Here is an 11,998-nt window from a genome sequence, read left to right on the forward strand (position 1 = left end):
AACAGAGAGAACAGTGATTGGAGAGCCTCGAGCTCTTTGATTGGCTACCGGAGCAGGAGCCGTGAGTGGGCGGGGCTTGAGCTTCACGGAGATTCTGGGAAGGCGAAATGGAGGGGAGTGTGTCTAACGTAATGGTCTGCAACCTGGCCTACACCGGAAAGCTGGATGAGTTGAAGGAGAGCATTTTGGCCGATAAATCTCTAGCTACTAGGACCGATCAGGTAAAGCAGTCCGAGGGCCTGGCGCTTAGCCGCGGGCGTCAGCGAAGCCCTACAAGGCTTCCCGGCCCTGAGTTGGTCCAAGGCCACTTCTGAGCTCCTCCCGCCCCCTCCTCCCTCTTTAGCCTTGGGTTAGCTCAAGACTTGCTGCCCAACTCTTGCCCACAACTGACTTTTTTGGGGGAGGGGGAGGGGCCAAACACTTAGCTCGCTGAATTTCCTATATTCCTAGATCATCCACGGCTTTTCTCAGAAATGCCCAAGCTTCAAGACACAAGAATTTTGTGAAGAAAGCTTTTTATGTGGATTTCTTTTTCTTTTGTTGTAATCCCGTTAAATCGACCACGTGTAACTGAATTTTGTGCCAGGGAGTTTGAGAGGAGCCGGGAATTTCTGTTAAGTAGAAAAAGTAGGCAAAACTGAAATAACGACAAAATTCATCTTATTACATTTTGTAAACTCTCCCCCCCAAAGAACTTTATGTGTTCATTTCTGAACATGGAAAGGGAAGACTCTAGGAATAGTCAGAAAGGGCTTTGTATAGAAGCGGAGGTTATTTCCACCGTGAACAAAAAATGGATTTCCACCTCGAGTGGAACTGAGTAAACTGAGGACACTGGAAATGAGTCTGTTCTGATCAACACCATCTCATGTTTTCTTCATAACTTTCTAAATCATAGATTGCTATTTGATAGACATGGCGTTAAACACTAGTAAACAGTGTATAATACTTCAAAATCTTCATGTTCTGACCTTTTTAGAAGATAACTCAAAATGAAGAGAAAATTTCTTTGAAATTTTCCTTTGTTACTCAACAGGAGAATTCCCCTATGTTCACGCAGTTTGCTTTTGTTATTGTCTGATAATATGGTTTAAATTTAATAAAATGAATTCTATTAAGACTTATGAAAATGTAACCATGCTTCAATCAAGTCAGTGGCATAAAAGAGAGAGTAAGGATTATGAAGCTTAACAAACAACCAAATGCAATTAATTTGTGGATATGATTTAAGATATGATCTTTCTATGTAACCCAAGCTGTCCTGCTCAAGCCCCTCCTATACACTAAGTCCTAGAAGGTTTGCATTCCACCCGTGACAAAGAGTTAATGTTAATTTTAAAAATCTAATAATGATCTTGTGGCTTCTTACAAAAGCACTTTTGTTTTGGTTTTTGGAGACAGGGTTTCTCTGTAGCTTTGGAGCCTGTCCTGGAATTAGCTCTAGTAGCCCAGACTGGCCTCGAACTCACAGAGATCTGCCTGCCTCTCTCTGCCTCTCTAGTGCTGGGATTAAAGGTGTGCGACAAAAGCACTTTTATTTTGTGGGTGCTAAATAATTAGAGGTAACAATCATGACATTTCGGGTTCTGTTTTAAAGAAACCTCAGCAGGGCCAAAGAGGTGGATAAGTGGTTAAGACTATGTACTCTTCAACTGGGCTGTGGGAGTTCGACTCAGTGCTCCACTGTGGATCTCTGCTTCTGTTTCCATCAGTTGCTGGATGAAGGTTCTGTGGTGACATTTAAGATAGTCATCAATCAGACTACAGGGCAAGGCCAGTTCAGGCACCCTCTCCACTATTGCTTAGGGTCTTAGCTGGGGTCATCCTTGTGGATTCCTGGGAATTTCTCTAGTGCCAGGTTTCTGGATTTCTCCCAAATAGCTCCCTCAATCAAGATATATCTTTCCTTGCTCTCCATTTGAAGAGTGAGAATACGAGCAAGTAGGTCAAGACCATGATGGGGACACCCACTGAAACAGCTTACCTGAGCTAATGGGAGCTCACCAACTCTGGCCTGGCAGTGAGGTAACCAACATAGGACCTAACTAGTTTCTCTGAATGTGGTTGACAGTTGTATGGCTGGGGCAGACTGTGGGGCCACTGGCAGTGAGATCAGGATTTATCCCTACTGTTTGAACTGACTTTTTTGAAGCCCATTTTTTTTTTTTGTTAGAGGATTACCTTTCTCAGCCTAAATATAGTGGGGAGGGTGTTGGTCCTGCCTCAAAGTGATGTGGTAGACTTTGTTGACTCCCCATGGGAAGCCTTACTCTCTCTGAGGGGTGGATGGGGAGTGGAATGGGGGTAAAGATGGAGGGAGGGGAGGGAGTGGGAACTTGGATTGGTAAGTAAAATGAGAAAAAAATCGTTTTTAAAAAATAAATAGTAAAAATATTTTTAAAGTAAAGAAAATTTTTTTTTTTAAAAAAAAGAGTATATGCTCCTTTTCCAGAGTACCAGAGTTGAGTTCATCTGGCCTCCCCGTGCACATGAAGTCATGTGTGCAAACCCACACAGAGGCACACAATTAAAAGTAAAATAACTCTTAAAAAACTTAAATAGTAACAATCTAGAAGTAAATATAGTAAGATATTTTTTGTTAAATCTAGATAATGGGTGCATGTGCATGTGGGTCTCTGTCTCTGTCATATTCTCTTTATTTTATTTGTATTTGAAATTTCCATAAGGTTTAATTGCTGTCTGGGAACACTGACAGGGAAAGCCACGGTGTCTACAGCAGTGAGACTTCCAGCTGGCTCCCTCCCTGGACACCAGCAGAAGCATCAAGTGATGCCAGTTCTATTCTTTTCCTTCTTCTAGAGCCTCTCCCCCAAACCAGGCAACTCCCTGAGTGTTACAGTTAAGTTACTTTAAAAGCTCAGTGGTAGAGCACTTTTAGGAGGCCCTAGGTTTGACCATACACACACACACACTATACATATATACATACAATCAGCACTTTACAGTACTCGAGGCTGAGAAGCATAGCAATCAACACAAATAGGGGCTCTCCTTGAGAATCATGATTCCTACCTTATTATTTTAAAAAATCAATTTTATTGTGCTGATTCTATGCAATGCAGCTCTCATTTCTTTCTCCATAACATTCGTGTGTTCACCAGATATGGTGGCATGCGCCTGCAATCGTAGCACTTAGGAGTTGGAGGAAAAGGATTGAGAATTTGAAGCTAATGTTGACTTACGTAGCAAGATCCTGACCCCCCCCCCCCCAAATTCACATCTTTGTAGAACCTCACTTGAAGTCTGTGTGGTAATAGAGATTCCACAGTCACAGAGCTTGGATAAATTGTGTGGCTCTGGATAAGTTGCTTATGTGAAGTAGTTTTAGTGACTTTACGTGTAAAATGAGGAATAATAGGGACCACAGAGAATGATGAGGATCCAAAGGAATGATGTACATAAAAGTCGCAGTGTTTCACATAGGCATGCGTAAGTGTTGGAATTATACACAGCAAATCTTCATCTCTACCACTGTATTTGGACTAATGCTTTCATCATTCCTTTCTGCCCAGAATTCCTTACATTCATTGATGTCACTCACCCTGTGTTACTAATACCTTGGCCTCTCAAATGCTAGTAAGTAATATGGTCTAAGGTTACCTACCTGAGGACCTGGTACTCTCCATTTCTTATGTTCAAACTGTAGGTGTACTGGCATCAGTAGTTTTCTGCCTATTTGTCTTCAGGAATGTTGACAGTTGTGCTCCCCTGTTTCCCACATAGGACAGCAGAACAGCATTGCACTGGGCATGCTCCGCTGGTCATACAGAAATTGTTGAATTCTTGCTGGGACTTGGCGTGCCAGTGAATGATAAAGACGACGTGAGTACTAGGCAAATTTGATAAGCTATGGGTTATCTTTAGACTCCAGCCTTGTATTTAGTGAAGCCTGAATATAAAACTCATAAACAAAATTTGGACCTTTATAAGTAGGAAGTTACAGTACGGCCTTAGTGAATAGGCCGGAGGCTAATGATTGCATTATTTTATAATGGTAATGAATCTCTGTAATTCAGGGTGGAAATACAGATCGGGGCTTATTATGAACTTAAAAAGACTGTAAACATTTTCATGTTAAAATTGTTGGTGAATATTGCCTGAATAATAAGGGCCTGGGTATATGTGCGTTACGTAGAAGCATTTATTATAATGATATTGATTATATTAAGATAAGACTTCTGGAGAGCTGGGGAGATGTTTTAGTAGTTAAGAGTGCTTGCTGCTCTTGGAGAGGACCAAAGTTTCATTCCAGTGCCCATGTTGGGTGCCTCACAGCTTCCTGTAATTCCTGCTTCAGAGGACCTGACACCCCATTTTGGCCTACATACATATCCACATAAGTAAAAAGATAAGACTCGCAAAAACTGAGAATGGAGCTTGTTTTTTTTTTGTAGGCACAGGTTAATTTTCAGAGATGTTTACTCAAGTAATGTTTCTAAGAGAAAATGAAAACAATTTTATGGGAGAATGATTGAATAGAGCGTGGGATACATACTTTGTACTTTAATATGCCATCAGTCATTCCAAAGAATGGCAGAAACATTCTTAGAAGTAGAATTTGTGAAAAACACACCTCACAGAACTTCATATACTCTGATTCTAGTTTTTATTTTTTCAAGTTATTGTATGGGAGAAAACCTATTAGAATTAGTATAATACTCCATGTCTGTGTTATAGGATTGTAGCTATTTTTAAAAGGTTTATTTCGTTTTTATTTGTATGTATCTGTGAGTGGATGCCGACTATGTGCAGTTATCTTTGAAGGCCAGAATAGGGCATCAGATCCCCAGGGGCTGGAATTACAGTCCATTGTGAGCAGTCTAAATTAAAGGAAGGTCCTTTGAAAGAGCAGTAAGTGCTCTTAACCATTGAACCATCTCTCTAGCTCCTCATTTTTCCTTTGTATAAATTTTTATTTCCAAATTTTCCACAATGCTTAATGGAGTGGAAGGAGAATACACAACTGTAAACCTTGAGTAAATGTTAATGTTCATACTTCTGTCCCTTTTCTCCTTGACTTTTGTTAAACTCACCTTTTATACAGGCAGGCTGGTCTCCTCTTCATATTGCTGCTTCTGCTGGCCGGGATGAGATTGTAAAAGCCCTTCTGGTGAAAGGCGCACAAGTGAATGCTGTCAACCAAAATGGCTGCACTCCCCTCCATTATGCAGCTTCAAAAAATAGGCATGAGGTATGCTTCTGTCCCTGCATGATTTTCCTTTGAGTTCTAAACATAAATAGAAACATAGATTTCCTCATTGTTTTCTTGTCCTTCTTTCCAGATTGCTGCCATGTTACTAGAAGGTGGGGCTGATCCAGATGCTAAGGACCATTATGAGGCTACAGCAATGCACCGGGCAGCAGCCAAGGGTAACTTGAAGATGGTTCATATTCTTCTGTTCTACAAAGCATCCACAAACATCCAAGACACTGAGGGTAACACTCCTCTGTAAGTGAAAAATAGCAGTCATTTTTATTCTGCTTATAAATGCAATACATGCTAAGAACAAAAGAAATTGAAAGGATACCAAAGTATAATGACAAAAACTAAAATTGCCTATCATTTTGCTATCCCCAAAAAATATGGATAGAAAATTTTGAGTATTTTTTCCAGTTGTTTATATGCAGATATATACAAAATTGAGATCATGTAACTTATGTTTTAATCTCATAGCACATTGTGAACATTTTTCAATGTCATTAAATATGTTTAAAACATTTATGATGGCTGTCTACAATTCCATTTTATGGATGTGCCATGATTTAATCATTCCTGATACTATTTAACAGTTCTGAACCATTGGCTATTTTAAGTAATGTTGCGTTGACCAATTTGCTTTAAAAAACAAAAACAAAACTCCACCCATATTGCTGATTATGGCCTTAGATAGATTCCTAGAAGTTGATTGTTTGTTTCAACAAATACACATACTTGAAGACGAATTGCTTCCAGAGGAGTTGTCTCATTGTACCCTCCCAACAGCATTTTAACAGAACCTAATACCTCCCCATCAGCACTCAGATTACCTTCATGTTGTATGATATATGACATTTCATGCTTAGTATGTATATTTGTTACTGATTTTGAAATTTATTAATGCTTAAGATTGTAATTTTGCTGGCTTTCTGTTCCCTTTTAGGGGAATTTCTTCCTTTTGACAGTTTTTTTTAACTTTATTGATTCTTTAGGAGTTTCACGTCATGTACCCCAATTCTGTTTACCTTTTGATTCCCCTTTATCTTCCCCTCATCCCTGCAGTGCCCCTGACCACAAAAAAGAAAACAAAGTAAGTAAACAAGCAAGCGAACAAGAACAAAACAAAACATAGAAATCCTCTTTGCTTTTCCTTTTCCCCACCTCTCTACCACTTCTCCGTTCGTCCTGGTGGCATTGGGGGCCTTAGCATGTCATATAGTTTGCCCTTTTGTCATTTTGACTAATTTTTCAGTGCTCTTGACACAGTAAAAATAGGAACATTATGCCATATCAGTTGAAAGTATTTTCCCAGTCTGTCTATTTATTTGCTCATGATTTTTCAACTATTGTCAGGAGTTACTATGTGGCCAAACCTATTAATTTCCACCACAACTAGAAAGCCTGAGATGAATGAAGTATTCACTTCTGACTCTTAAATCCACCTGGAATTAATTGATATGGATAACTTGAAGCCAACCTTTCCCTTGATTGGTGTGTGTGTATGGCTTTTCATGCCCATTTTTTTCCTTTGTTGAATAGTGACTTCTTGAATCAGAAATTTGGGGTCATTTTGTAGTGTAGAATAAGGCTGAACCTTTTCCCCTTTGACTTTAAGACAACTTTTGAAAGTATTGTTTTCAAGGACTGAACTTGGCGGCACAGGCCTTTAATCCCAGTCCTGGGGAGGCAGAGAAAGGCAGATCTCTGTGAGTTAGAACCAGCCTGATCAACATAGCTAGTTTCAGTCCAGCCAGGGCTCCTTAATGAGACCCTGTTTACAAAAACAAAAGCAAACAAACAAACAAAACTGGCTAGCCATGGTGGTGCCTACTTTTAATTCCAGCACTTGAGAGAAACAGGAACAGACAGACCTCTTTAGTTCAAGGCCAGCCTTGTCTACCCAGCAAGTTTCTATTTTATCCAGGGTTTCATAGAGAGATTCCATCATTAAAAGGTATTGTTTTCTTTTTTATTGAAAATAGATTCTTCTTTTATTCAATACATCCCAACCACATTTTTCTCTCCCTCCAATCCTCTGTACTTCTCCTACCTCCCCTCTCCCCCACATCCACTACACCTCAATTCCTTGTTATTAAAGATCAGGCTTCTAAAAGATATCAGCCAAACACAGCACAACAAGGTACAGTAAGACAAGGCAAAAAGCCCTCATAACAAGGCTGGATCAGGCAACCCAGCATGCAGAAGAGATTCCCAAGACCAGGCAAAACAATCCGCCAATAACAAGCTAATAGTCATAACATACATGCAGAGGACCTGGGGCAGGCCCGGCTTGCTGCTTCAGTCTCTGTGATCCCAAATGAGCCCTACTTAGTTTATTTGGTGGGCCATGTTCTCCTAGAGTCCTCCATCCCCTCTGACTACTATAGTCTTTCCTCCCACTCTTCCACAGGGTTCCCTGATCTCCGAGGGTAGGGACCCAATGGAGACCAAGAAAAGTATTGTTTTCTTAATTCTTACTTGAAAATCTTTCTTGTAGGCCTAAGCAACTGTGTGTTTCTTTTAATGAATATTCTAGCTTATTTCTCCATGACTTATTAATCACGTTGGCCTGGAAATAGTCTAGGAATTAGATAGTATGGGGTCTTTGGGAGAAAGTAGGGTTTAGAATTGGATGGATACTCTTCTTCATTACAAATGCTGCCACTTTGTAACTACATTACGCATGCATGTTAAAGAACTTAACCTACCTTCCCTTCTGTAATATTGTAGCAGTAATTTCTTCCTCACTGGGTTAATGTGAGGTTTAAATAAAATGCCATGTAAAGTGCTGAATTCTTTGCCTGTCAGAGTCTATAGAAGTGACTGGCAGAGGTTGGTTTCTTTATTTAACAAGTTAACTGGTGAGCTCTGTCATTATAACAAGACCTTTAACCTCTGTGACAACTTGTATTGTACAACAGTGCTAATTGTACCTTGGTTTGTCAGTGTAGATAGACCAGTCAAGTGAGATCAGCTCTTTTTCTGAAAGTCACTAATTGTTACAGAAGCACAACATGAACTGAAGCTTCTCTCAGTTCTAATCCTGCATTATGATTACATTGAAGTGTTAGGAAGAAATTACCAAAAATCTCCATCGAATGAGGAAGTTGTGCCTTAGGCTAGCATTTAGAGCCAACTAGCTGTTTTAGTAGGACCAGGAGTAAGATAGGTTAATCCTGTGTTATATAGCTATTCTAGTTAAGTTTAATTTATACTCTTTGCCATGCTAATTGATTTCCCTTTGCTAATGAAATAACTTTCCAATATCACCACTGTCCAGCGATAAGCAGTTTAGACTGGAAATCCTAACCATTATATAGAACTGGTAGTGACTAATCTTTGTGATCCCCAATTTCAGACACTTAGCCTGTGATGAGGAGAGAGTGGAAGAAGCAAAATTACTGGTGACCCAAGGAGCAAGTATTTACATTGAGAATAAAGAAGAAAAGACACCCCTTCAAGTGGCCAAGGGTGGCCTGGGTTTACTACTCAAGAGAATTGTAGAAAGTTAAGCAGTTTGGATTTATTCTTTATATGTTTTGTTGTCCTCTCTGTCCTGGAAACTATTGTGTTGTGCACAAGGCATCTTGAACTAATGAACATGTGTTCTCACCTCCATAATCTTAGAACATGTTGTATCGCTCCTGCTGAAGTACCTGTTCTAAGCTTCCCACCCACTTTTAAGGCATCGGAAAACTGCTGGGATTGTTCTATTGGTGTCATTTATTGTTCTCCATTAAATCTTGATTAATATGGAGTGTGTGGTCCTGTGGCTTTTATGAGTCTCGAGCACCCTCCCATCTATCTGCTGTCCTGCTGTGGAACCAAACAAGTTCAGAAACAGGCAGCCAGTTGTTTTGTCTAGGTGGGTTCTACACAGGTGAAACAAATCCTGACTTGTTTCTCAAGTTCATGCAGAGACCTTTGCCAGATTTCTCTTTTTTTCAACTATGAGTTTAATTTATTTTTGTTACAGGGGAAGTCGTGTATTTTAGTGGACCAAATTTTAAGTTGAAGTGTATGTTCCTTGAAGGAAATACACTATGTGCCATGTACTTTTTTGACTAGCCATTTTCCTCCAAAATGAGACAACGGTTTTTTCAAAGAAATAAGTGTCTATATTGACTCATCTTGTATTGAAAAGAATTGTCAAGCTTATTAAAGTGATATATAGCAAGATATATTTTGATTTGTATTTCATGTACTACAAACTTATATTTCAAGTACTACAACCAATAAACTGTTGAAAGAATCTCCCAGTTTCTCTTTCAAGTCAGTTACACATTCACTTAAACCTTAGAATCTTGAACTAAGATGTATTTTGCAGTTTGGGATAGTTCTGAAGTCAATAAAATTAATGGAGCTTGAACTACAGCTAAAATTCATAAAAAATCGTAATCTTTTGAATTGCCAAGTTAATGTAGAGTGAAAGGAAATTAATAATTAAAAACTTGAACTCTATTTAGCGAAGCATCTTAATTGATTAGTAGTCAGCAAATGTAGTCCAAGTGACTCTTAATTTTAATTTTATCCTGCAATTATTGCTTCAAAGATGGGATCTAAGTAAATCTGCAAACTTTCATTAATTTTGGGTCAAAGACTTAAATGACCAGTAACTAAAATGAGTCTTGTATATATGAGCTGCATTACTGTTACCAAAACTTTTTGCCATGGATATTGAGTGCTAATCTTTATTAGAGTGAATTAGGAATGTATTTTCTTATGAAATGAACATTTGTCAAATGTTGGTGGTAGAATTGATGAAATTATTCATTTCTGGTTTGTCTTTTTCTAATAGGATCAGAAGGTAAGCCTTGTCTCATAGGGTCTGATGGGGGGCGTGGGGTATAAAAATTTTACAAATTTTGAGATTTCTTGATTTAACAGTAAAGATCAAACAAAGCTTCAGGAAATTAGTAAGCTCTTAATATTACTTAAATCATTTAATTATATAAGCCAGGATATTAATTATCTCTGACATTGATCAAATTGCTACTTGTTGCTATAGGAAACTAAATAGCAACAAACCTCATTCAGGTCAGTAGCTCTTGTAATAACAAAATGAACTCAGAGAATATGGCAATTCAATTGTGATGCTAACCAAGAATATAATATAGAAGTAGGTTACTTGAAACAAGTATAAGATCTCATTTTTATATGGAGATGCATTTGTTTTGAGTCTGGGTTTATGTATGTGAATGAAGTGCCTGCCAAGGCCAGAAGAGGTCATTGGATTCCCTAGGGCTGGATCCCCAAGGCAGTGTGAGCTGCCTGACATGGGCACTATGTGCTGAACTCGGGTCCTGTGCAAGAACAGTACCTGCTCTTAGCCATGGACCCATCACTCCAGCACTGAAACTGAAAAATACTACATCCTTAAGTTTCTATATAGAAAATACAACATTTAACATAGTAACTTGAACATAGCATAAATTTGACATTTCAGCTACCTTTTATATTTGAGGTAAATTTGTGTCTTTATGACCTCCAGTATTTTGATTCCTCAATTACACCAACTACAATGAATTTCTTACATGGTTGTGTCTGGTTCTTGTCTGTTTTCATATTCTCTTATCATTTTTATTAAGCTCCCAAATCAGTCTATTGGTATGTTTGCTAAACTATGAAAAGTTACTCCCTTAGGGGATCATGGCTTCAGCTTTACAGTTCTATCAACTGTCTTAAAATTGAAAGCAGAGCTTCGTGTAGTTTTTTATCAAACTCTCAAAGGAAGCCATGATTTCCCTCAAATGTTCCTCTGAATGATCCTAATAAAGAACAAATCAACTGTCAGAAGATACAGTTCAACAATAGTAGTTAGTCTCCGTATGTGAGTTTTTCTTACATCCTTTCTCACTGCAATCTCTAAGAGAGAAATCATTTCAAAGATAAAACACTGAGAGCTGCAGAAACAGCCAGTCACAAAACCCAGTTTCCTTGGAACCCAAGCTATTTTTTTGTGTGTGTATACTCCAACAATGAACCAAGTAGCTGGAACTCTGGCCTTTTCATAATCGCTGGGATTAGTTGTAACACCTATCTTGTACCTTGCTTTAAATTAGCAGTGGCTTGCATCTATTCGGTTTCACTCCTGTGTTCTAACCTACAGCTCCCCTCTGGTTTTCTGTGTGTTAAAAGTAAAAGAATACTCCTACAGCCCTTTGAATTTCCTGAGAGTCCAGAGCAACTTGTTTCAGTGATCAGATCTCGATGGGCTTCTGGGGCCTCAGGGTAAGTAGGGACTGTTCACTAGAATGGACTGTGATCAAAATCTTAATACTTCAGGTTTGCCACTTCTAATACTTCCCACATCCTCTGTTACCGGGCTGGAGGTTCATTAAATTTATGTGTGAAGTCTCTACAGAAAATCTCCTAAGCTGTAGGGCTTGGTAGCCTTCCAAGTTGCTGAATACATCTACATGCCAAGAGAGTAATGCACCCTGACTCCATGGGAACAGAAGTTCCTTTGCACAAGACCTTTTCGTACTCACGCTAGATACTCTTCAGATAGTTGTGCATGAGTATCTTTTGCAACATCATTTCCAATAAACTGGTAAATATTAAATATTTCTGTGAATTCTGTGAGCCATCAAAATAGCTTGTTGAAACCTCAAGTAGGAAATTATGAAAATTCCCAATTTGTGTCACATGGAAGTGTGGATGACCTAAACAGTGATTATGAATGGTATCTGGTGTAGACAAATAGAGAACAATTTTGTGGGTCTCAGCCCTTGATGTGTGGGATCTGTACCAACTCGGGTAAACGACAGAATTGAATTC

General features: G+C 38.9%; 2 protein-coding genes across 3 annotated transcripts in view; one reads left to right on the forward strand and one right to left on the reverse strand.

Moving 5' to 3' along the window:
• The window catches only part of Atg4a (autophagy related 4A cysteine peptidase), a 54,381-nt gene extending 50,593 nt beyond the window's left edge, over positions 1-3,788 (reverse strand). The window contains exon 1 of the mRNA XM_048428530.3: positions 3,626-3,788. Coding sequence (XP_048284487.3) covers positions 3,626-3,647 — 22 coding nt within the window. The 5' untranslated portion in view covers positions 3,648-3,788. The remainder of the gene's footprint in view (positions 1-3,625) is intronic.
• Psmd10 (proteasome 26S subunit, non-ATPase 10) lies at positions 52-8,975 on the forward strand. 2 transcript variants are annotated; one of them, XM_087902499.1, is made up of 6 exons: positions 52-221; positions 2,453-2,533; positions 3,745-3,843; positions 5,066-5,212; positions 5,304-5,470; positions 8,577-8,975. In XM_087902499.1, exons 1-6 carry the CDS (start codon positions 108-110, stop codon positions 8,728-8,730), a joined length of 762 nt encoding a protein of 253 aa, XP_087758625.1. In that variant the 5' UTR covers positions 52-107; the 3' UTR covers positions 8,731-8,975. The 2 variants fall into 2 exon arrangements, with proteins under 2 accessions (XP_087758625.1, XP_048284488.1); XM_048428531.3 differs by lacking the exon at positions 2,453-2,533 and having other exon boundaries at positions 53-221.
• The last annotated feature ends 3,023 nt before the right edge of the window (positions 8,976-11,998 follow it).

Source organism: Myodes glareolus, chromosome X (assembly GCF_982192425.1).
Source record: "Myodes glareolus chromosome X, mMyoGla1.1, whole genome shotgun sequence".
Taxonomy (NCBI): Eukaryota; Metazoa; Chordata; class Mammalia; order Rodentia; family Cricetidae; genus Myodes; species Myodes glareolus.

Bases quoted from the DNA above. Each gene is read 5' to 3' on its own strand.
- Psmd10 (XM_087902499.1), top strand. From the start codon at position 108: ATGGAGGGGAGTGTGTCTAACGTAATGGTCTGCAACCTGGCCTACACC. The intron at 222-2,452 runs GTAAAGCAGTCC...CTCCTTTTCCAG, and splicing joins TAGCTACTAGGACCGATCAG to AGTACCAGAGTTGAGTTCAT. The intron at 3,844-5,065 runs GTGAGTACTAGG...CCTTTTATACAG, and splicing joins CAGTGAATGATAAAGACGAC to GCAGGCTGGTCTCCTCTTCA.